This window comes from Macaca mulatta, chromosome 1 (assembly GCF_049350105.2).
Source record: "Macaca mulatta isolate MMU2019108-1 chromosome 1, T2T-MMU8v2.0, whole genome shotgun sequence".
NCBI lineage: Eukaryota > Metazoa > Chordata > Mammalia > Primates > Cercopithecidae > Macaca > Macaca mulatta.
In genome coordinates this window covers 207,893,445-207,918,220 of record NC_133406.1, presented here as the reverse complement: position 1 = coordinate 207,918,220, position 24,776 = coordinate 207,893,445, and the positions used below count along the sequence as shown (strand labels likewise).

Genomic DNA, 24,776 nt, shown 5'->3' with positions numbered 1-24,776 from the left:
CTGGCCCAGAGAAATCTAAAATTTCCTTGTCTTCAGAGTTGTTTGGCTAATCTACACAACCTTGCCCCAGCCACATCTTTGACCTAATCCACTCCTCTCCCCATCTTGGTCCACTTTGTTCCAGCCATATAGGCCTTTATACTGTGCTTTTTTGGAAACAGACTAAGGATGCTCTACCAAAGGGCCTTTGTACTTTATTCCTCATGTCTGGTATGTGCTTCCCCTAGATATTCACATAGTTATATCTTCCTTGCTCCATTAAAGGCTCTAATAATAATGGAACCTTATCAAGGAGGCCCAACCTGGTCATGTCAAGTAGCACTATCTACCACTCTGTCTTCCGTTTTTCTTCAGAGTACTTATCCTCAATCCAGATTATATATCTGATTGCTTTCCCCCACTAGAGTCTAAGTTCCATGGGGACAGGAACTTGGAATTTTAGTCATTGCTACATCTTATACCTGAAATGCCATAGGTATTTCAGAATGAATGCAGGCTGTATGAAGAGGAAATTAAACTTTCCCCATTTTGTAAGCTACTATAAATTTTCTAATGCATTACTTGTGTTCGCCTCTAGGTGGTGATGATGGGCCTTTTCATCTGCTAATGTGTTGCTAAGGATTAGAATGAATTTAAATGTTTCATAGCCTCTGGCCTACAGGTCTAGGCTTCCTTTCTTATTTGATATCTAAAATCTCCTTTAACTCATTTCTTCTTATTCCTGCAGGAGGAAAAAACATGGGCCTTTACCAAAACATTTTCAGTATACCATCTCAGTCTTCACAACCCCATAACTAGGATCATCATCTCCATTTTGGCTAATTGAAAACAGACTGAGAGTAAACTGCCCAAATCTCACAGCCGTAGTAAGTGGAACCCAGATAAGAAATACAGGTTTGGCCATAAACTACTGCCCCTCCAACAGCAAAGAATTGAATTGTTCTCTTGAGGCTTCAAGAGAATTCCAAGTTTTGAGTTGATAATTTGCGTTTCAGAGATCTCCAGGCTGTCTGCCTCTTTTTCCAACAAGTTCTCTTTTTCACACAAGTACACGCCCCCTTCAGGGAACATTCTTCCAGAAATCCAAAGTCCACTAACAGCATTTCCTGTCCTAGGTGCAGGGAAACGTGTGAAGTCTGGCTGCAGTGCCCAAGAGATAAGAATCTTCCAAGCTGGCTGTTGTCCAGACTTGCCCTCCTCATTGTAGTAAAACACTGGCCAGGAAGACAAAAGTGCATCTGTGAAAGGAAACAGAAAGCCATCTGGTCCTCAGGGAAAGGAGGATTTCAATTTTTCCTCTGGGCCCAGGGCTAAGGTGATAGAGGTCTGACACTGGAAGCTCTTTAAATGCAATCTGAGGGCTGGGTGAGGTCGCTCATGCCTGTAATCCCAGCACTTTAGGAGGCCAAGGGCGGGGGAATCACTTGAGGTCAGGAGTTCCAGACCAGCCTGGCCAAAATGGCAAAACCCCGTATCTACTAAAAATACAAAAATTAGCCCGGCGTGGTGGCACGCACCGGTAATCCCAGCTACTCGGGAGTCTGAGACTTGAGAATCACTTGAACCCAGGAGGCAGAGGTTGCAGTGTGCCAAAATCATGCCACTGCACTCCACCCTGGGGGACAAGGCCAGACTCCGTCTCTAAATACATAAATAAGATCTAAAAGTTGGGGAAGTTAGGGGCATGAAACGGACTCATATAGTCAAAGTAAGTCACTGCAAGATTTGGAATCTGACATCAGGTTTCACGAGTCTTCTAATTTTCTTGCTATAGTATATATAAGCTTTAATTTCTAAGGACATTATTTTATTTTTTCAGACGGAGTCTCACTCTGTCGCCCAGGCTGGAGTGCAATGGTGCGATATTGGCTCACTGCAACCTCTGCTTCCTGAGTTCAAGTGATTCTCCTGCCTCAGCCTCCCGAGTAGCTGGACTACAGGCACCTGCCACCATGCCCAGCTTATTTTTGTATTTTTAGTGGGGATAGGGTTTCACCATGTTGGCCAGGATGGTCTTGATCTCCTGACCTTGTGATTCACCCGCCTCAGCCTCCCAAAGTGCTGGGATTGCCCGCATGAGCCACTGCCCCTGGCTCATTATTTTTTTATTTTATTTTTGAGATGGAGTCTCCCTCTGCCGCCCAGGCTGCAGTGCAGTAGGTGATCTCAGCTCACTGCAACCAGCACCTCCCAGGTTCAAGCGATTTTCCTGCCTCAGCCTCCCAAGTGGCTGGAGTTACAGACACATGCCACCAGGCCTGGCTAACTTTTGTATTTTTAGTAGAAATGGGGGTTTCACCATGTTGACCAGGCTGGTCTCGAACTCCTGACCTCAAGTAATCTGCCTGTCTCGGGCTCCCAAAGTGCTGGGATTACAGGCGTGAGCCACTGTGCTTGGCCAGGACATTATTTTATACAGAGCCAAAACTCCTTGTAGTACAAACTTAGCTCAATTTTGACAAATTTGTAAGATCAGATAAATATGTTTAGAGATTTTGAGGGCATATCTCCTCCTTTCATTACAAATCTCACATTCCTTAGTCCCTTTTATTTAAACCAGATTAGAAAACCTGAGAAAGTTTTTTAGAACATGGAGTGGTATACCTGAGAGCACAGCAAACACCTATGTCATTGCTTTGTGATTATGTGCATCAGTATATTTCTTCCTCCAGTAACAGAATATTCTGTTCTCCAACTTGTAACCATGCAACATTCACTGAGAACTCTTTTTTTATGAGACAGGGTCTCCGTCACCCAGTCTGGAGTTGCAGGGATCTCAGCTCCCTGCAACCTCTGCCTCCCCAGGCTCAAGCAATTCTCCTGCCACAGCCTCCTGAGTAGCTGGGATTACAGGCGTGCACAACGACTGCCTGGCTAATTTTTGTACTTTTAGCAGAGGCGTGGTTTCACCATGTTGGCCAGGCAGGTCTCAAACACCTGACCTCAAATGATCCACCTGCCTTGGCCTCCCACAGTGCTCGGATTATAGGCGTGAGCCACCGTGCCTGGCCACTGAGAATTCTCTTAAGAGCTACCTGGGACTGCCACTCCTTCCCTCCTCTGAAGCATATGACTAATAGTGACTATAATGAAGAAAAGGGTAGATAAAGCTTTAAGAGTAAATTGCACAGTTGCCTCTAGAGGGCAAACAAGGTTAGTTTTAATCTACTGCTTCCCTATTCAGCTGACTCAGCTAATAATTCTTCAGTCTGACTACAAAGTCCAAAACAAGCCTAGCTTTGCTTCCTGTCATGCTAGGACTCAGGTTTATAGATGACTACTGTGGTTGGATTTGAATACAATCCTTCTTCCCTGGGATTAGAAAAATTCAGGTCTAGAGACTGTCAAAGATGGTGCTCTGTTTCAATCAAACACTTGGCTCTGTGGGACTATCCAAGCCAAGGAAAATGAGTTAAGTTGAATTATGACAGAAATCTTTATTAAAATGTGTCTTTCAGTAATATGTTTAGCATTCAATATACACACATACATATTTACACTCTTTGACACACCTCACGGATTGCTGCCATCAGTTTAACCAATAAATTAAAACTAAAAAGAGGGAGGGGGGGGAGGGGGACTAACGCCAAACTTTTCGTGTTTTATCTGGTAAGAAACTGTGAATTTCTCAGAATTTCCCTGGGTGAAAACCTGTAACCAGAGAATCTTTGAAATAAAATACATAAATCCCTACCCCTTGCCAAAAAAAAAAAAAAAAAAAAAAAAAAAAAAAAACAACCAAAAGATGCAGTTACAAGTGTGCTTCTCAGAACAGGAGCATACATTCCACTTCATACTCTGGCTTCTCCACCTTCTGGCTTCAAGACAGTTTGTCCCTCGGCTAGGGCAGAGAGGTTCATATGGGCACTTGGGCTCGGTGCACCTTGGGCTCTGGGGGTCGAGGGGCAGGCTGCAGTATGGGAGCGGGGGGAGCCACACTCATCTGAAGTGATGTCTGGCACATCGTCTGACTGTGTATCAGAGCTCTCCAGGTCACTGCGGATGCTTTCAGGCTGGGCCAGGCTGATGTCCCAAGGTTTGCTGGCCAGGCAGTCTTTCTGTTCACAGCTTTGGTGTCTGCAGGGGGGATCCTCTTCACTGCCTCCGCCACCACTACCTTCTTCTTCATTCTCTGCCATCTGAGCATGAACATGGAGCGAGTCCTCCGTGCTGCTTCCACTCACCAGCTGATAGTGGCTTGGTTTGGCTTCAATGTCCACTTGGATTTCCATATTGTTGCATTCTCTGTGGAGACAAAATCCACTTTGCTGAGTCATGCATGAGTCATGCTAAACCTGTTGGTAAAAGCAGTTTGTGGGTTCAGGATTAGGAATTTCAAAAAGATAGGTAAACAGTGAGCTAGAGCTCACTTTTAACAAAAATAACATTTTAATCTAACACTCAAATGAGATGGAGGCTGGATGTGGTGGCTCATGCCTATAACCCCAGTGCTTTGGGAGGTCGAGGTGGGAGGATCGCCTGAGTCTAGGAGTTTGAGACCAGCTGGGGCAACAAAGTCAGACCCTGTTTCTAAAATGAAAAAACATTAACTGGGCATGGAGGCACATCCTGTAGTCCCAGCTACTCGGGAGGCTGAGTGGGAAGATCACTTAAGCCCAGGAGTTCAAGGCTGCAGTGAGCTATGATTGTGCCACTACACTCCAGCGTGGTTGACAGAGCAAGACCCTGTCTCTAAAAAAATAAAAATAAAAATAAATTACATGGAGAAGAGGAATTAGGTCCTTTTTGCTGATTTAACTATACATGCACACGTGTGCTCAGATGCACACACACATATATCTCAGCCAATCTCTTTTAACATATAGAAAGAGCTGCCAAAATTCAACTAAGGGTCAGAGCCCCACGCTAGCTTACTCAAAATAGAAAAGTAAAAGTTTTTTACTACCATGCCACAAGTAGAAGAAGCCAGAATACCTACCAGTGGGAGTACCACAATCACACCATCCCAGATACACTAGTTTCTCAAAATGAAAGAGAAAGAAGCTATGGGAACCCTATCAAGCAAAGGGCAAGCAGAAACCCTAGACTCGAAGACATCAATGAACCCCAATCTAGCTCTTTAAGTTCCATGTAATTATACACTGTTGCAATAGCCAAAAACGACAAAAAATAAAAAAAAAAAAATGAAAAAAATATATAAAAGGAAGAAAGAAATCTCTAAAAATCAAGTACTAACAAGAAGAATCAAGAGATGCCAAACACTCTAGTACCAAGAACTTGCTCAAATGAATTCACAGGTTACACTATATATCCCACAAAATGGTACACAGAACTCTAACATGAGGCATTGAACTTCTGAAGACCTAGTACCCAACCAAAAAATGCAACCTCTCCTGGACATCTGACTGTTCACATACCTGTCCTGTGGGTTGTAGGAACTGATTATGGAACCGGCCATAGCACGAGTGCTTGCGTTGTCACTAATTGCACCAAGACTGGCTGTGTCTTTGGGGAAAATTTCCTTTTGGACATCGGCTTGAACTTCTAACCTGTGTAAAGAGGGGACGTTCAAGTTAATATGAGACCTGAGTATTCCAAGACAGTCTGCTTCCTGGCACACATCTCTTCCATTACTCTCCTGCAAACTGTGGTTGTCTGATCTCCAATTGTCAAACAGCGCAAATAGATGCCCATACATTTTTTCTCTTAAATATCTATTGAAATCGTCCCCTCCTTTCTATCCCCACAGCTACTGCTTAACTTCAGGTTTTCATCATCTCCTGCCTGGACGACTACAATTGGGCTCCCTCTCCAGTAGCCCTTAAGTCCAAGTCAAACAACCTCTAGAACAGTGCCAGTGTGAATAAAGAACCAATCACTCTAACAATTCTCTAATTCTTGGCTCCCTACTGCCAACAGGCATTTAAGATCTTCCTGATCTGCCAGGAAGCTCTCTGTCCAGTTCTATTACTCCCTATAGATCCGAAATCATAGTCACTCTGAATTTTTTCTTTCTTTAAATACCTATACATTTTATACTTCCGTGACTTTGCACACGCTATTTCGTCTCTCTAGACATTTCCTTTCTCTACCAGACAAACTTATACTCAGTCCTTAACAACAAAGGAAACATCACTTCCCCTTTCATCCCAGCAAACCATTCACTTCTTGCTAAGTACCCCCATAGCACCTGCCTACTTATTATTTTTTTTAGAGGGAGTCTCACTCTGTCACCCAGGCTGGAGTGCAGTGGCACGACCTCGGCTCACTGCAACCTCTGCCTCCCAGGTTCAACCGATTCTCCTGCCTCAGCCTCCCAAGTAGCTGGGATTACAGGTTCCCACCACCACACCCAGCTAATTTTTGTAATTTTAGTAGAGATGGAGTTTTACCATGTTGGCCGGGCTGGTCTTGAACTCCTAACCTCAGGTGATCGCCCACCTAAAAAAGGTGCTGGGATTACAGGCATGCGCAGGCCCTGCCTACTCATTATTATGCATCTCTGACTCCTCTGTTAACTCCACAAAAGGAGAAACCACAACTCATTCATACTTTACCTTCCCTGCCTTGCACATAATAGCAAATCAAACATTTAACAATAAAATTACCGCCAGGGAATGAGACTGAAGGACATACAGGAGCCAACCTCTTCCCTCCTCTTGGAGCAGCAAACTTTCCCAGTAGTATCTTAGAGCCCATAACTATTTCCTTTCTTGGCTCCAACACCACTTTGTTGCACACTTAAGTATTTCCTCATAATGGGTTTCACAGTCAAACCCATCTGACTCATTCATTTCCTATAAAATAAAGGCTTTCACAGAACTAGAACAGCTGGACTGGCTAAGCTGCAGTTTCAGCAAGTCAGTCTCCAATTATGTCTGTCTGCTTATTTACAGGGGTGTTGGTTTTAAGAAAGCACAGCAGTGAATACGCCAGCATGTGGGGGCGGGATCCCCTGACAAGAGACAACCAGAGTCATAAGATGCACAGACGGGTCAGTAGCAGCCTGCAGCTGCACATTCAAGCAGCTTCCATCCTACTGCCTGAGCCTTTGCTCTGCTGCTCCAGCCTCAGGTGCCCTTCAAAAATGTGCCAAGGCCCAGGGAAATGAGGGAATGCATGGAAAGTGCATAGTGTCAGAGACCTGGGGTCTAGTTTCGGGTCTGCCACAGAATCACTCTGAGTTGGAAGAGTCTTTCAGAAAGGCCTCCTACTTACATGGTTCTCAGATGCTGGTTCATGCAATGGCTGTGCTAGAATTACCTGGGGAGCTTTTTCAAAACACAGATCACCCCCTAGGTGCCACTCCAGGAAATTCTAAGTTATAAATTCTGGGATGGGGCCCTGAAGTCTATTTTTAGGAGGCTCCCAGGTGACTGACAGGCACTCAGGTGTGAGATCCAGTCCACCTGCCATCTGTTGCTCGAATCCTTCTTATAGCCAAATGGCCATCTGGTCTCACTGTAAACATTTCCAGGGATAGGCAGCTCAGTATCTACTAAGGTAGCCTTTTTCCTCTTTGGGCTTTCATGTTGCTTTTCCCTGTATTCACTATACTGAACAAAAATTAGTTTCCCTTTAGCTTCTGTCAAGTCATAAATATACATGACTATAATCTACCTTTTGGTATGAGGCATAGAAGTCTAATCCTTTTCACAGTTGAAGGTCCTTCAGATAGCTGAAGGCAACCATCTCCCTCTTCCTATCCTGCTTTGTTCTACCTTTACCCCCACCAGGCCTTTCTTCTCCATTGCATTCAACTAACTGCTTCTCAGGCAACATGTTATGCTCCTCTGAAAATATATACTCTGGTCTGCCTAACTAGTGAAATAACCAAGCAAGTCACAACCTTTCTAGTTACAAAGCTTTACATATTTTCAACACAAGTACATAGAATTGATTTCCCTTACCTAGCAAATGGAAACAGAAAGGTAATAAGGATTGCAATATCAATAAACCAGCTGGGAGCAATGGTTCATGCCTATAATCCTAGCACTTTGGGAAGCCGAGTTGGGAGGATGGCTTGAGGCCAGGAGTTCAAGACCAGCCTGGGCAACAGAGCAAGACCCCATCTCCACAAAAAATTTAAAACGTTAGCTGGGTGTGGTGTGTGTACTTGTAGTTCTAGCTACTCAGGAGGCTGAGGTGGTAGGATTGTTTGAGTCCAGAAGGTTGAGGCTGCAGTGAGCCATGATTGTGCCACTGCACTCCAGCCTGGATTACAGAGTGAGAAAAAAAAACAAAAAAATACCCCCAAAGCCCACTATCAATAAACCACGATGGGCTGGGCACACTGGCTCACGCTTGTAATCCAAGTACTTTGGGAGGCTGAGACAGGTGGATCACAAGGTCAGGAGCTTGAGACCAGCCTGGCCAACATGGTGAAACCCTGACTCTACTAAAAATACAAAAATTAGCCGGGCATGGTGGTCCGTGCCTGTAGTCCCAGCCTCTTGGGAAGCTGAGGCAGGACAATCACTTGAACCCAGGAGGTGGAGACTGCAGTGAGACAAGATCGCGCCACTGCACTCCAGCGACATAGCAAGACTCCGTCTCAAAAAATAAAATAAAATAAATAAGCCATGATACAGCATAAATGCTACTGAAAGTCAATGACAAGCCTAATGGAGACCACAGCTTTAGGAATTCTATAAAAATGCCTACTCTCCCTTCCTGAAGCAGTCAGCCTCGGGCAGTCAAGGGAGAATCCGAAGTCAGGATTATCCTTTATATAGAGGCAGCTATGGTGCAATGGAAAGAACACTGAACTTTGCATAACTGATGTAACCTTTTTTTCTAAGCTTGTTTCCTATTTGCAAAAGTAAAAAAAAAAGGCTGAGTGCGGTGGCTCACGCCTGTAATTCCAGTGCTTTGGGAGGCAGAGGCTGGTGGATCACAAGGTCAGGAGTTCAAGACCAGCCTGGCCAAGATAGTGAAACCCCGTCTCTACTAAAAATACAAAAAATTAGCTGGGCGTGGTGGCGGGTGCCTGTAATCCCAGCTACTCAGGAGGCTGAGGCAGGAGAATCGCTTGAACCCAGGAGGCAGAGCTTGAGGTGAGCTGAGATTGCGCCACGGCACTCCAGCCTGGGCGACAGAGCGAGACTCCGTCTCAAAAAAAAAAAAAAGTAAAAACAAAACAAAACAAAACAAAAACCATCAACAATGAAATCAAAATAAGATGCTCTATGGCACAAGCCTGGCACAGAGAAATGGCTCAATGCATTACTTCTTATAATTCTAACCATTTCTGTCAGAAATTATCTATTTGTTTACCTGCTGTATTTTCCCTTGCCACTGGAGAGAATGCCGCCACTTAGCGTGCCCCCTGAGAGGGCTGCAAAGCTGGCTGTTTCGCTGTAAGGACCTTGCATAACACTGAGTCCATCTGTAGGGCTTCCACTAGTGCTCAATACACTAGTCAGGCCTTCAATGCTGCTTTCCCCAATGCTGGGATTCTTGAGGGCTCTCCAGGCATCTGCCACTGGGGATAGAACCAGACATCTCAAATCAAGACAGCAGAGCATCCAAACAGTGGGCATTTTCCTGCAATGACTTTTCAGAGTACTAATGTATTCACTTAATGAACAGGTACTGTGTGCAGTCGCCACATATCGAGTGTTTTAACATATGTTCATATTTAATCCTCCAAATAACTAGGCATTAGTAGCCTCAATTTTAGGTGAGAAAACTAAAATTTAAAACTAAATGACTTGTCCAAGGCCATGGCAGTTACACGAAACTATAACTCTGATTCCAAGTCCACTATTCTTTCCACTACACTGTTGCTTCCATGTAACCAAATGTGAAGATTTAAAAAATATGTTTGGGTCATGTGCTGATTTTAATAGGAAGCTTCCGGTAGAAAGCTAGAAGAACCTTTGGGGATCTCTGTGCCCTACGTTAGTTACTACGGTAAGTAGAAACCACATTAAAGTAAAAGTCAGTCAAGCCTGTAATCCTAGCACTTTGGGAGGCCGAGATGGGTGGATCGCGAGGTCAGGAGATCGAGACCTGGCTAACACAGTGAAACCCTGTCTCTACTAAAAAATAACAAAAACTAGCCGGGCGTGGTGACAGGTGCCTGCAGTCCCAGCTACTCGGGAGGCTGAGGCAGGAGAATGGCGTAAACCCGGGAGGGGGAGCTTGCAGTGAGCTGAGATCCGGCCACTGCACTCCAGCCTGGGTGACAGAGCGAGACTCTGTCTCAAAAAAAAAAAAAAATAAATAAATAAAGTAAAAGTCAGAAGACTTGCTCTAGTCTCAGCTCTGTGAAGCTCTTAACAGATAGTGAGACAAAAGCTTAAAAAAATTCCCATTTAGGCCAGGTGTGGTGGCTCACGCCTGTAATCCAGCACTTTGGGAGGCCAATGTGGGCGGATCATGGGGTCAGGAGATTGAGACCATCCTGGCTTAACACGGTGAAACCCCAAACCCTGTCTCTACTAAAAAAAAAAATTGGCCAGGCATGGTGGCACGTGCCTGTAGTCCCAGCGACTTGGGAGGCTAGGGCAGGAGAACTGCTTGAACCTGGGAGGCGGAGGTTGCAGTGAACAGAGATCGTGTCACCGTACTCCAGCCTGGGTGACAGAGGCTCTGTCTCAAAAAAAAAAAAAAAAAAAAAAGAAATTTCCATTTAAATGGGGATAATAGTCCCATCCTCCCTAGTCAGAGAGCTGTTTGTTGTAAAAAGCAAGTGAGGGCCGGGCGCGGTGGCTCAAGCCTGTAATCCCAGCACTTTGGGAGGCCGAGATGGGCGGATCACGAGGTCAGGAAATCGAGACCATCCTGGCTAACACGGTGAAACCCCGTCTCTACTAAGAAATACAAAAAATAGCCGGGCGAGGTGGCAGCGCCTGTAGTCCCAGCTACTCGGGAGGCTGAGGCAGGAGAATGGCGTGAACCCGGGAGGCGGAGCTTGCAGTGAGCTGAGATCCGGCCACTGCACTCCAGCCTGGGCTACAGAGCGAGACTCCGTCTCAAAAAAAAAAAAAAAAAAAGCAAGTGAGATAATTGTGTAAAATACTCTGAAAATTATCAAATACTGTGCAGATATAGAGACGTTATTATAATCACTACTACTACCAGCATACTTGGAGTTACTTGGAATCCTACTAGTTTGTACCTGCCACACAGAGGCAAGTACCAGGGGAATTAACCTAGTAACTTTGGAACAAAGAAATGAAAAGCTAAAAATACTTTACCCCCTACAAAGCTCATTATCCAAAGTAATCCAATGACAATCTCCCTGTAAAATGTGCTGAATTTTACTGATTTTTATCTTATATATCATAAATTCAAATGACAATAAACATCCTGCTTTTTACCTGTGATTGGACCATCATCTTCATCAAATTCAATTTTCACTCCTTTTCCGTTGGCTGTGCTAACTCCACAGCCACCTCCACGACAAAGAGAAATAGGCACAACCCCATAGACATATGCCAGCATAATGGGGACACCAATACCTGGGGGAAGAGAAGGAAACATGTCAGCTGGCTATTAGGTTGCAAGTGCCCTGAATTCTTCTTCCCAGTCCAGGCACGGACAAACTACTTTATAAAGAAAAAAAAGACAGAAAATGGCTATCCCAAAAAGGTTGCCTGGTGTAACAGAATGATGATCAGGCTAGAAATCAGAAAGGTCTGGATTACATTCTTGGCTCCATTTACTAGCTGTATAACCTTGGACCTATCTTCCAGGGTTGTCAATAATCAAATGAGAATGTTATGTACTGTGCCTTGCACAGTAAATATATGTTGCTTTCATTTTCCCCTCTTCTAATCACTGCTGAAATGCTAACCCAACCAAGAATCAAATATTAAATAAGTGACTACTGCTTGGAGTTTAGGATCTCCTCAGGATGTTAATTCCAAAATCTTACTGCTGTGTGAGGTAGAATGATTTACCTGTTAAGAGCACGGGATCTGAAGGCAGATTAACTTGATTCATGTCCCAGCTAAGTGACCTTGGGAAAATTACTGTACCTTTCTTTTTTTTTTTTTTTTTTTTGAGACAGAGGCTCGCTCCGTCGCCCAGGCTGGAGTGCAGTGGCGCGATCTCAGCTCACTGCAAGCTCTGCGTCCTGGGTTCACGCCATTCTCCTGCCTCAGCCTCCCGAGTAGCTGGGACTACAGGTGCCCACCACCACAGCCAGCTAATTTTTTGTATTTTTAGTAGAGACAGGGTTTCACCGTGTTAGCCAGGATGGTCTCGATCTCCTGACCTCGTGATATGCCCACCTCAGCCTCCCAAAGCACTGGGATTACAGGCGTGAGCCACTGCACCCAGCCAATTACTGCACCTTTCTATTAAAATTGTGCTTCCTTTTGTGAGGATTAAATAAATTAATATATGCAAAATTCTCAGAACCACTCCTGGCACACAAAGAGCCACATTAAATGTTACACTACTACTATTCTAAAACAAACTTTTATGCCTCCCAAAGTAATGTGAAGCATTAAACAAATCAAAACAAAAGTCATTTTGTTTTGTGGATTTCATGGCAAGTACAGAAGGAAGATGAAAGGTGAAAACTAGGGCTTAAAATAAGTTTATTCAACCTTTTCTATGTGCCAAACGCAGTTCTAGGCATTAATTTAAGAACAAAAGATCGCACAATCTGATAATTTGGTGTGGCTGAAAAACTTAAAAATAATCATAATCATGGTGCCTAATAGAATTAACTATCAAGGTGGGTTGGCATAAAATGTAGGAGTCTTTGAGAAACATCTGGCCATCTGGCTAAACTACTATGGTCAGAAAGCTGAGAGAGAAGAGGTGTGTGGTCCTGACCAGCTTACCAACACTAACTGCAGCAATAACTGGGGATGCAATGACAGACAAAGTCACTCCTCCAGTGATAGCCAAATTCCTCTTGTGTTTGGAGGTTTTCCTTCCCTCATACCTGCTGTGAATCTAAGAACAAAAAAAGAAAATCCAGGTCAGCAGGTTAGGACATCAATCTTTTGCCAGAGAAAAAAAGGACAGGTGACCATTTGTAAGTTATCTATGTATTAAAACATATCCTCTACCCCAAATAGGCATCTTTCTCAAATTTTAACCTAACTCAGACCTAGAAGATATAAAACAATACAGACAAAGTTAAACCAAAAAGAGACAAAATAACTCAAGGGAATGAAGTAAGCATTTTACCTTCTTCTTCTTCTTTTTTGTTTTTGGAGTCTGTCACACAGGCTGGAGTGTAGTGGTGCGATCTTGGCTCACTGCAACCTCTACCTCCCTGGGTTCAAGCAATCCTCCCACCTCAGCCTCCCTAGTAGCTGGGACTATAGCCACATGCCACCATACCTAGCTAATTTTTCTATTTTTGGGGGCAGAGATGGGTTTGCATGTTGCCCAGGCTGGTCTCAAACACCTGGGCTCAACCGATCTACCTGTCTTGGCCTCCCAAAGTGCTAGGCCATGTATTACAAATGTGAGCCACCATGCCCAGCCCAGCATTCTACCTTTAAGTCACTGAGACAAGCCAGGTTCAGGATGTTAATCAGAACTTTCAGATCTCATGGGGGTTTATGAAAATCAATTTAAGAAAGGAAGGTTATTTTTATCTAAGAACCAGCTGGTTTTCAGGCAGCTCTGAAACACAGCTCCTTCCCATTTCCCTCAAACCTTTACCAACGAACCTAAAGTTGAAACAAGCACAGAAACCAGCATGTCTTTCTTACCTTCCTTCCAACATAAACAGGAATGCCAATGACCATGGCAGGAATGGCAATGCCAGCAATGAGAGAAATCCCCACTGGAGCACCAATCAACGTGCCCAGCTGCCAAAGAATTTTCTTCTTACGGCTCCATGGCTTCTTGCCCCAGAATGTACAGCCAGAGGGGCTGCAAGGGAAACAGACTGAAGTTAATGTCAACATTACAAATGCAGCTATTGTTATCAAAGGGCCTGATAACAGCAACAGCCTTCTTTTCAATAAGAGTGATTAACAGAAAAGTTTACGGGAAATGAATATATTACACAAGGGAGAGCAAAGGACAAGGCCAGACTATTAGAGCTCTGGGCTCTTTAACTTTTTTGGTTGTTGTTGTAAAGACAGGCTTCCAGATTTGAAACTCCTTTTCCATTCTTCTCTGCTGAATTCTGTCTTCCCTAACCCACCAAAACTGATCTAGCTTCCATGACTGACAATACTTGGGATGCTGCATAGCCTTATGAACTTGACACCCCATCCAGACACACTGCACCCTTCAGCTAATGAACACTCTGATTTGTGTAGTTTTCTTGGCATATGTCCTACCACACCTAATAGATACTGCAAACCATGTTCCTGGGAGAGGATATAAAAAGACCTCATCATAACCTTTGTATCAGTTTGGTATTCTGAGGTTTGGCTACTTTTACATTCAGCCCTTCTGTGCCCAATCATTTTTGCCCATTCTCTTTGTGCTATCTTCTCTATTAGAAGGGATAAGCAATTTTGAAAATAGGGATCATGTCTTATTCACCCGTATGTCCCCAATGACTAGTACACAGTAAGTACTCAAATGTTTGAAAAACTGGAAATGAAGGTGTTGTGTTTCATTTACATGATGAATGTTTGTAAATATTAACACTTTTTTTCTGTAAATATTAGCAAACATTTTGCTTGTAAATATTAACTCCTCCACAACAATATTTTAATATTCACTCAATGAGGCTGGGCACGGTGGCTCACGCTTGTAATCCCAGCACTTTGGGAGGCCAAGGCGGGCGGACCACCTGAGGTTCGAGTTCGAGACCAGACTGGCTAACATGGTAAAACCCCGCCTCCACGAAAAATACACAAATTAGCTAGGTGTGGTGGCGGGCGCCTATAATCCCAGCTACTTGGGAGGCTGAGGCAGGAGAATCACTTGAACCCGGGAGACGGAGGTTGCAGTGAATCAAGATCTAGCCACTGCACTCCAGCCTGGGTGACAGAGTGAAACTCTGTCTTAAAAAAAAAAAAAAAAAAAAAAAAATTCACTCAATGAATTCCTTGGGAACTCACTAAATGCAAAAAACTGTAAAAAGGTCACAACTCTAGCCTCAAGATATTTACAGTTTAGTAAGATAAGACATGTACATGAAGTATAAAGTACTGATGATATTTATGACAAAAGATAAAAGAAAGTCAAAGAATGAGGCAGAAAAAGGTGAGGCATCATGGATGAAATGGCATTTAAGTGGCTCTTAAAAGACAAGAACTGAACAAGTTGAGATAAAAGGAGGATACTGGAAGGTAGGCAGAAAGCATTCTAGGCAAAGGAAAGAACATGAACAAGTATGGAGGCAAGACAGCAAAAGGGGAAAAGCAAATCCAGACTACCTGGAATATGGCACGTATAAAAGCAAAGAAAGGTGGAAAGAACTAGAATAGTAGCTGGTGAAAACATAAAAGGAGCATATCAGAAGAACTTTTCACAGCTTCCTTAATCTGTAATGAGAGAAGGGCTGTGTCTTTTTGACATCCTTTTCCCTAAATCAGTAAAGAATAAGACTACAAAAGGAATGGATGCATTTCCCATCTTACCTGAGGTAATGCAAGTCTGAGATCTCTTTCATACAAAGCCAGCAGAATTCACAGCCACACACTGCACAGGTCATGTGATTACAGCTTCCATCATTCATCTTGATAATATAAGCACTGCATCGTGGGCATGGCTTGATGTCATCTGCTATGAGTGGGGGAGGAAGAATGGGTAGAAAAACACCCCTAGTTAAATCCAGTTTGATTTAATTATTCCGAGGAGTATATATAAGAAATGAGGCAGCAGTCAAGCACTCTTCACTGAACACTCCAAATTGTACAACCCACTTTACTGGAAGGTTGGCTATGTCTAGACCTCAGGAATTTTCATAAAACAAATCCTATCTCTCATTGAGCTGCCTATCCCAACAACTGGCATCTTACACAGCACTTGAACCACATTCTAGCAAGGAGACTTCCTTAGGGAGAAAGATGTTTCCAAGAAAAATGAAATTCCTACCAGTCGATAGGCTGGCAGATTTAAAAGAAGAATCCTACAGAAAGAATAGCCTGCAGCCTGGAATTAGCTTCACATTTTTAAAAACTTTAGTTCAGGAAATTTATTTTTCAGGTTCAACATGTATCACTGTGATTTGCTGTTAACATAGCTCACAATCCCTTACCCTGATACTTTCAAATTCAAAACCTAAAAACAACTGGGTATGCTATGTAGCATATATACCTGGTAATTTTCAGAGCAAGTTATGAACTATCATAATAAAATGATAATTTAGGAAATTATGCTGTGCCAGGAAAAAGTGAACGGCAAAATCTTTCCTACTAGCCTCTCCCAAATGACATCAGTAAAATAAAAGTACAAAGCAATAAATCCACTGACATTTTAAAATAGGTTTACTCTGACTGGTCAATGTTGGAGCTGAATGTGTGACATTCCTTCTTTTAAGGTTAATCATTAATCTATACTAATATTATTTCCTTTTCTTCAATCTGTACTCTACTTCCAAAGGCAGTGAGGCACTTAAGCCAGCTTGAAGGCAAACAGTACAGGTTTAATACTAATTAAATGTCTTTCTGTTCACAATGAAAGTTTTGAAAAAGCCCCTAGCAAAACAAAACACACTAATTGCTCTTCAATCTGAGACATATTACTAAGAAAGTAGGAACTACATAATTCAATTTTGTTGCATTTTAATTTTATATGGGTTGGATAACCTATAATGGTCAGAGAGGGAAGTGCTATCTCTTTTATAATATTGAAAATACTACCAAATGATATTTTCTGCTCTCTGATCCTTTGGAGCACTTGGGTTATACGACAAGATAATCTCTTTCAGCTTTGGGCTCACATCATGAAATACCAAATAAAGAGACAATGAGATAATGCCAACTTATACCTGGTCCAGATTCTTGCCCATAACTTAGACCTGAAGTATGTTTGGTCCGAACTCGTAAACTCTGGGCCCTCTGTTGACGGGCCATATCGCATGTCTGATTTGGATGCCATATCTGCTTGCAGTGGTAGCAGAACTCCGTCTGGCAACCTTCCCTCTCACAAGTTAGCTTCGGGCAGCTGGCACAGCCATAGGCAATAACAGCATAACTAGGTAAGGAAACAGTAAGAGATACCAGTAAGGTAAGAATGATCTAACCAAAAGAGACATTATTCATCAGAGTTAACAATGTTTGGCACTACCCCACTATCACATATGATACAGAGAAAAGAATACACATACACACACAAGCACATTTGACCAACCGTAAAATATATCCCATGTGAGAAAGTAAATTTCTTTCTTTCTTTTCTTTTTTTTTTTTTTTTTTTTTGAGACAGAGGCTTGCTCTGTCACCCAGGCTGGAGTGCAGTGGTGTAATCTTGGCTTACTGCAACCTCCACCTCCCAGGTTCAAGCAATTCTCCTGCCTCAGACTTCCTAGTAGTTGGGATTACAGGTGCAAGCCACCACACCCGGCTAATTTTTTTTTGTATTTTTAGTAGAGACGGAGTTTCGCCACGTTGGCCAGGCTAGTCTCAAACTCCTGACTTCAGGTGATCCACCTGCCTCGGCCTCCCAAAGTGCTGGGATTACAGGAGTGAGCCAACATGCCCAGCTGTAAATTTCTTGAGATTCCAAAAACACAAACCATTTATTTCCTTTAAAAAGTGGAGGTGGAGTATCATATTTATCCTGGATTTCTAGCATTTATTCAATCATAGCTGAAGCTGCTTTAGGAGTAGTTTGTCATAGTAAGTTTCATAAACAACAGGGTACAAAACTATTTCCTTTTGATAATTTGCTATATTTAGAGAGATTAGTATTCGTTTGTATGAAGGAACAGAACATTAGTGAAATAAAGAGCTATGGCAAAAAAGAAAGTTTATTTTTTAATTCTTTTTTTTTTTGAGATGGAGTCTCGCTCTGTCACCCAGGCTGGAATGCAGTGGCACAATTTTGGCTCACTGCAACCTCCGCATCCCAGGCTCAAGCAATTCTCTTGCCTCAGCCTCCACAGTAGCTGGGACTATAGGTGTGCACCACCACACTTGGCTAATTTTTGTAATTTCCTTAGAGATGGGGTTTCACCCTGTGCCCAGGCTGGTCACAAACTTCCGGGCTCAAGCAATCAGCCTGCCTCAGCCTCCCAAAGTGCTGGAATTACAGGCATGAGCCACCATGCTACCTTTTCATTCTTTTCTTTTTTCTTTTTTTTTTTTTTTTTTGAGACAGAGTCTCGCTCTGTCGCCAGGCTGGAGTGCAGTGGTGCCACTCGGCTCACTGCAACCTCTGCCTCCCGGGTTCAAGAGATTCTCCTGCCTAAGTGGCTGGGACTACAGGCACACACCATCACGTGCAGCTAATTTTTGTATTTTTAGTAGAGACAGGGTTTCACCATGTTGGCCAGGATGGTCTCGATCTCTTTTATTTATTATTTTGAGACAGAAGTCTCGCTCTTTCACCCAGGTCGGACTGCAGTGGCTCTCTCTCGGCTCACTGCAAGCTCTGCCTCCTGGGTTCACGCCATTCTCCTGACTCAGCCTCCTGAATAGCTGGGACTACAGGCGCCCGCCACCACACCTGGCTAATTTTTTATATTTTTAGTAGAGACGGGGTTTCACCATGTTAGCCAGGATGGTCTCAATCTCCTGACCTCGTGATCTGCCCGCCTCGGCCTCCCAAAGTGCTGGGATTACAGGCGTGAGCCACCATGCTTGGCTGGTCTCGATCTCTTGACCTTGTGATCCGCCCTCCTCAGCCTCCCAAAGTGCTGGGATTACAGGCGTGAGCCACCATGCCCAGCCTTTTTCATTCTTAAGTTCCATAGTGAAGCCAGTCTGACCATAGTCACAGAGACAATAAGCCTAAATGGACTTATGATCAGCATCCCTCTTGAAAGTTCATTTTATCTTTCCATACTTTTTCAATTCAAATCAATACCTTGAATGTCCTGATAGGCTCCAGAATCCAAGAATACCATTCCTCTATCTTATAAATTAATACAGCATTAATGCCATACCTCCCTTTCTCTCTTCTGACACATATTCTTTTTTTTTTTTTTTTTGAGACAGAGTCTCGCTATGTCGCCCAGGATGGAGCGCAGTGGCGTGATCTCAGCTCCCTGCAATCTCCTCCTCCCAAGTTCAAGTGATTCTCCTGCCTCAGCCTCCCGAGTAGCTGGAATTACAGGCGCCCACCGCCACGCCTGGCTAGTTTTTTTTTTAAGTAGAGACGGGGCTTCACCATGTTGGCAAGGTTGGTCTTGAATTCCTGACCTCTGGTGATCTGCCTGTCTTAGACTCTCAAAGTGTTGGGATTACAGGCGTAAGCCACTGCACTCAGTTGTGACACATATTCTTCATGTAAAGATTCAGAATTTATCAGCACTAACGTCGACCATTTCTTGTAGTTCATGTTGATTTACCAAGAATTAGTCTCACACAAACAATCCAATATATTTATATAACTATTAGCCTTTCTGATTAATTCCAAATATGTCAATTAAATGCTCAGATTACTCTAATAAGAAAATATAATACTTGTATAAAATAAAATTTTAGCCAGGTGAGGTGGTTCATGCCTGTAATCTCAGCACTTTGGGAGGCTGAGGCAGGAAGATCGCTTGAGGCCAGGATTTTGAGACCAGCCTGGGCAACACAGCAACAAGACCTTTTCTCTAAAAAAAAAAATCAGCCAGGCATGGTGACACATACCTGCAGTCACAGCTACTTGGGAGTCTGAGGTGGGAGGATTGCTTGAGGCTGGGAGGTTGAGGCTCCAGTGAGCCACATATGCGCCACTGCACTCCAGCCTGGGTGACAGAGTGAGATTCTGTCTGAAAAAAATAATAAATAAATAAACTGAAAGTTATGAAAGTTCATCGCATAATTTTTTTTTTTTTTTTAGGAGACAAGATCTCACTCTGTTGCCCAGCTTCTAGACAGTGGTGTGATGATAGCTCACTGCAACCTGAAACTCCTGGGCTCAAGTGATCCTATCTCAGTTCCCCAAGTAGCAGTGCATACCACCATGCCCAGCTAACTTTTTCTTTTTCTTTTTTTCTTTTGTAGAGACAGGGTTGGTCTTGCTATGTTGCCCAGGCTGGTCTGGAACTCCTGTCTTCAAGCAACCCTCCCACCTTAGTCTCCCAAAGCACTGGGATTACAGACGTGAGCCACCAAGCTTGGTCTATCACACACATTTTAAAAAAGATCAGTAACTGCAGGTTTCCGTGTTGCCATCTGCACACTGTCCTCCATTCCACACTCTCCTGCAATATTCGAAGACCTCAAATAGCTTGTGCAAAAAGCTAATAACATTTTCTGGGATTTATTCTTCAGTTTGCTTGTTTATTTGAATGTACATGAGATGTTAATTATAGCAACTCAAGTTCTCACGTTTATCATAGATTCTGCAAATTGATTTGAGAATGACACTGAAAATATAAATGACGATGTATCCTCTATGTTATATAATACAGGCTGTATTAAAACTCTTCTCAGAAAGAACAAAGTGAGAATAGGTCAACCTATGAATGCAAATGATTCATATCCTGTAGGAGTTCTGAGCAAATTTACCCCACCTAGCTGCAAAATAACTACTAAAGATAAACAACTGTCTCCTCAAGACAGTGACTAGCTTGTTATTTTGCATTAAATGGGAAAGTTACTGGATGACCTCAGAAAAGCATTAAGTCAACTTCTAAAGATACAAATTAAGTGGACAGCCAGTAGGGAGTCTTGAATACTTCATCATCCATTCCTACCTCATATGGCAGAAGTAAATGTTTATTAACATTCCTCCAGCCCCCACCTTTTTTTTTTTTTTTTGAGACGGAGTTTCACTCTTGTTACCCAGGCTGGAGTGCAATGGCGCAATTTTGGCTTACAGCAACCTCTGTCTCCGGGGTTCAAGAGATTCTCCTGCTTCAGCCTCCCAAGTAGCTGGGCTTACAGGCGCCCACCACCATGCCTGGCTAATTTTTTTGTATTTTTAGTAGAGATGAGGTTTCACCATGTTGGCCAGGCTGGTCTCGAACTCCTGGCCTTCAAGTGATCCACCTGCCTCAGCCTCCCAAAGTGCTGGGATTACAAGCGTGAGCCACCGCACCCGGCCCACTTTTTTTTTTTTCTTAAAAAGAGTGTTGGATAGGATTGACAATGTCAATTTTGAGTGTTTAATTTGGTGCCAAGGAAGTAAAATAACCCCAAATACTCATGAATCCACAGCAATCTATTACTACGACACAGAATTACTCAGGGCATGAGATTTGGCATCCTGTTTTTGGGTACCTGGTCTGAGCTCTTGCCTGTGACTCATACTGCATGACATGGAGCTATTAAAATCTCTAAACCGGCCTGGCACAGTCGCTCACGCCTGTAATCCCAGCACTTTGGGAGGCCGAGGCAGGTGGATCACCTGAGGTCAGGAGTTCAAGACCAGCCTGGCCAACATGGCAAAACCCTGTCTCAACTAAAAATACAAAAATTAGCCAGGCGTGGTGGTGCAAGCCTGTAATCCAGCTACTCGGGAGGCTGAGGCAGAAGAATTGCTTGAATCCAGGAGGTGGAGGTTGCAGTGAGCCAAAATCACACCATTTTACTCCGGCCTGGGCAACAAGAGAAAAATTCCGTCTCAAAAAAAAAAAAAAATCTCCAAACCTTAACTTCTGTTCCACCAAATGGAGGTATAGGTGCTTGTCACATTCAAACGTAGCTAACAAGTTCTAAAACTGCACGAGAGACCTTGTCCTGAAAGATGTATGGTGTAAAAACATCGCACACTATGTCCTACCTCCTGGCCTTTACATACTCTATTCCTTCTACCTAGAAATGCCTTGTCCTTACTTCTTGCCCTGACAAGTACCCATTTAAGAACCAACTCAAGTGTCATCTTCTCTGTAAAATATACTTAACCTCTCTAGGCAGCTGGTTGCCTACATCGTGGGTGTGCACAATTATTTTATAACACTTATCACATTATATTGTAACTATCTGTTTATATGCTTGCCTCCCAAACCACACTGGACTTAAGGAAACATATCATCCACTTTTTAATCTCAGTCTAGTACACTGGTTCATGCTCAAAATAACTGTATTGCATGAATGACAGAGACCCTCTCTTGTTTTGGTTGTCTGACTTTCCCAGAGCATTCTAGGTCTTCTCCTAGGCCATCACTCTGCTCTAAAGCAATCTTTTTAATGTACCCATGTATCTATTGGCTTATTATACACCAGGTACTGTAACCTAATCCTAAAATTTCATATAAACCCACTTTAGTGGTAAACTCCTAAGTTCTGAATAGAGTAATCTTCTCGAATAGTTGAAAAAAAAGACCTTGCCTGGGCATGGTGGACCACACCTGTAATCCCAGCACTTTGGGACACCAAGGTGGGTGGATTGCTTAAGCTTGGGAGTTCAAGACCAGTCTGGGCAACATGGCAAAACGCCATCTCTACCAAAAAAAAAAAAAGAAAAAAATTAGCTAGGCATGGTGGTGCATGCCTGTAGTCCCAGCTACTCAGGGGGCTGAGGTGGGAGGATGGCTTCAGCCCAGGAGGTGGAGCTTGCAGTGAGCTGAGATTGCGCCACTGCACTCCAGCCTGGGAGATAGAGCTAGACCCTGTTTCAAAACAAAAAACAAACAAACAAAAAAAAAAAACAAAAAAAAAAACAAAAAAGAAAGAAAAGAAAAAAGAAAAACCTCATCCTTGAGACTCAATCTGCCCTGTCCACCTTGTTCCTTCTCTTCCATGTCCCATGCTGGTGCATCTCTTACTCTGCTCTTTTAGCTTAACCAACCATTCAGGCTTGCTAATTAGAAACTAAAAGAAAGGTGTAGAAAATTACATGCTGTGAAGAATACAGACACAGCTGGGTGCAGTGGCTCATGCTTATAACCCCAGAACTTTGTCAGGCAAAGGCAGGAGGATCACTTGAACCTGAGAGTTCAAGACCAGCCAGGGCAACATGGTGAAATCCCATCTCTATGAAAGACACAAAAATTAGGCCGGGCACGGTGGCTCATGCTTGTAATCCCAGCACTTTGGGAGGCCAAGGTGGGTGGATCACCTGAGGTCAGGAGTTCGAGACCAGCCTGGCCAATGTGACGAAACCCCATCTCTACTAAAAATACAAAAAAAACTAGCTGGGCGTAGTGGCATGCACTTGTAGTCCCAGCTACTCCCAGCTACTCAGGAGGCTGAGGCAGGAGAACCGCTTGAATCCAGGAGGCAGAGGTTGCTGTGAGCCGAAATTGCGCCACTGTACTCCAGCCTGGGTGACAGAGTGAGACTCTCTCTTCGAATAACAACAACAACAAAAAGCTGAGTGTGGTGGGATATGGTGTCATGTGGTGGCACATGCCTGTACTCCCAGCTACTTATGAGGCTGAGGTGGGAAGATCACCTGAGTCTGGGAGGTTGAGGTTCCACTGAGCTGAAATTGCACTACTGCACTCCAGCACAGGCAACAGAGTTACAGAGTTAGACCCTAACTCAAAAAAATAAAAAAGAATAAAAAAGAAAGAGACTACAGACCGCTCCCCACAGCCCCCACTGCTTAAGTTCATACAACTTTTCCTCATTTTATTAATTTCCTAAAGCTTCAGAAACATCATAAAGTGACAAGCTAGACCACAGCATTACTTAGCTTCAGCCCTGGAAAAAAAGATTTCCATTAGTATAAATTTGATTATGCTCCAACAGACTTCGGTGGTTAAAGAAATGTGTTCCTATATTATGTCTGTAATTTCCATCCCCAAGTCATGCAACATAACTAGGTTACCCATTTACAAATAGACCCCTAGTAAGCATCAGGGTGGTAGACATGCGCCAAGTTGTCACAATGAACTGCACCCTTAACATCTTCATTTTTCCTGCCCATTTAAGACCCATCTCTAAGCTAGACAACCCCAAAAGCCTCCTTATCTGGTCTCCCTAATTCCCCACTCCATCCAAATTCCATTCTAGAAGGTTATACTCTTTTGCTTAAAATCCTTCAAAGAAGCGGCCGGGCGCGGTGGGCTCAAGCCTGTAATCCCAGCACTTTGGGAGGCCGAGACGGGCGGATCACGAGGTCGGGAGATCGAGACCATCCTGGCTAACACGGTGAAACCCCGTCTCTACTAAAAAAATACAAAAAACTAGCTGGGCGAGGTGGCGGGCGCCTGTAGTCCCAGCTATTTGGGAGGCTGAGGCAGGAGAATGGCGTAAACCCGGGAGGCGGAGCTTGCAGTGAGCTGAGATCCGGCCACTGCACTCCAGCCTGGGCGACTGAGCGAGACTCTGTCTCAAAAAAAAAAAAAAAAAAAAAGTCCTTCAAAGAAAAAGAAAAAAGAAAAAAAAAGTGCTTCAACCCAAAACTTATTTCCACAGCTTACACAGGCCTATCAACCTGAATCCAGTCCACGTTTTCAGGGTGATCTCTAGTCACTTCCCAGGTATGGGGTCTTGCTATTACCCAGGCTGGTCTCGAACTCCTGGGCTCAACTAATCCTCCCACCTCAGCCTCCTGAGCAGCTGGGACCACAGGTGCACACCACCATGCCCGCTCCTCTGTGAAGTCTTTCTTGAAACCGTCATGCAAAATCTACTGTTCTTTCATCTATCTAAGAACACCTGTATTTTCTTTAGTATTTATCACCGACATTTGTATAATTCTTTACCTATCTATGTATCAATCATCTGTCTCCTCTACCAGGTGAAATTTCCTATCAATTGGCTGGGCACAGTGGCTCAAGCCTGTAATCCCAGCACTTTGGGAGGCCGAGATGGGCGGATCACGAGGTCAGGAGATCGAGACCATCCTGGCTAACACAGTGAAATCCCATCTCTACTAAAAAA

General features: G+C 43.6%; 1 protein-coding gene across 6 annotated transcripts in view; it reads right to left on the bottom strand.

Moving 5' to 3' along the window:
• Positions 1–3,417: 3,417 nt before the first annotated feature.
• The window catches only part of RNF19B (ring finger protein 19B), a 29,599-nt gene continuing 8,240 nt past the window's right edge, over positions 3,418–24,776 (bottom strand). Inside the window, exons 2-9 of one of the 6 annotated variants that reach the window (XM_028836372.2) lie at positions 16,835–17,040; positions 15,483–15,627; positions 13,650–13,812; positions 12,765–12,879; positions 11,289–11,429; positions 9,238–9,445; positions 5,379–5,510; positions 3,418–4,295 (exon numbers count right to left, since the gene is read on the bottom strand). In XM_028836372.2, coding sequence (XP_028692205.1) covers positions 4,274–4,295; positions 5,379–5,510; positions 9,238–9,445; positions 11,289–11,429; positions 12,765–12,879; positions 13,650–13,812; positions 15,483–15,627; positions 16,835–17,040 — 1,132 coding nt within the window. In that variant the 3' untranslated portion in view covers positions 3,418–4,273. The remainder of the gene's footprint in view (positions 4,296–5,378; positions 5,511–9,237; positions 9,446–11,288; positions 11,430–12,764; positions 12,880–13,649; positions 13,813–15,482; positions 15,628–16,834; positions 17,041–24,776) is intronic. The other 5 variants (XM_015134625.3, XM_077964407.1, XM_015134643.3 and 2 more) reach the window with 5 other exon arrangements.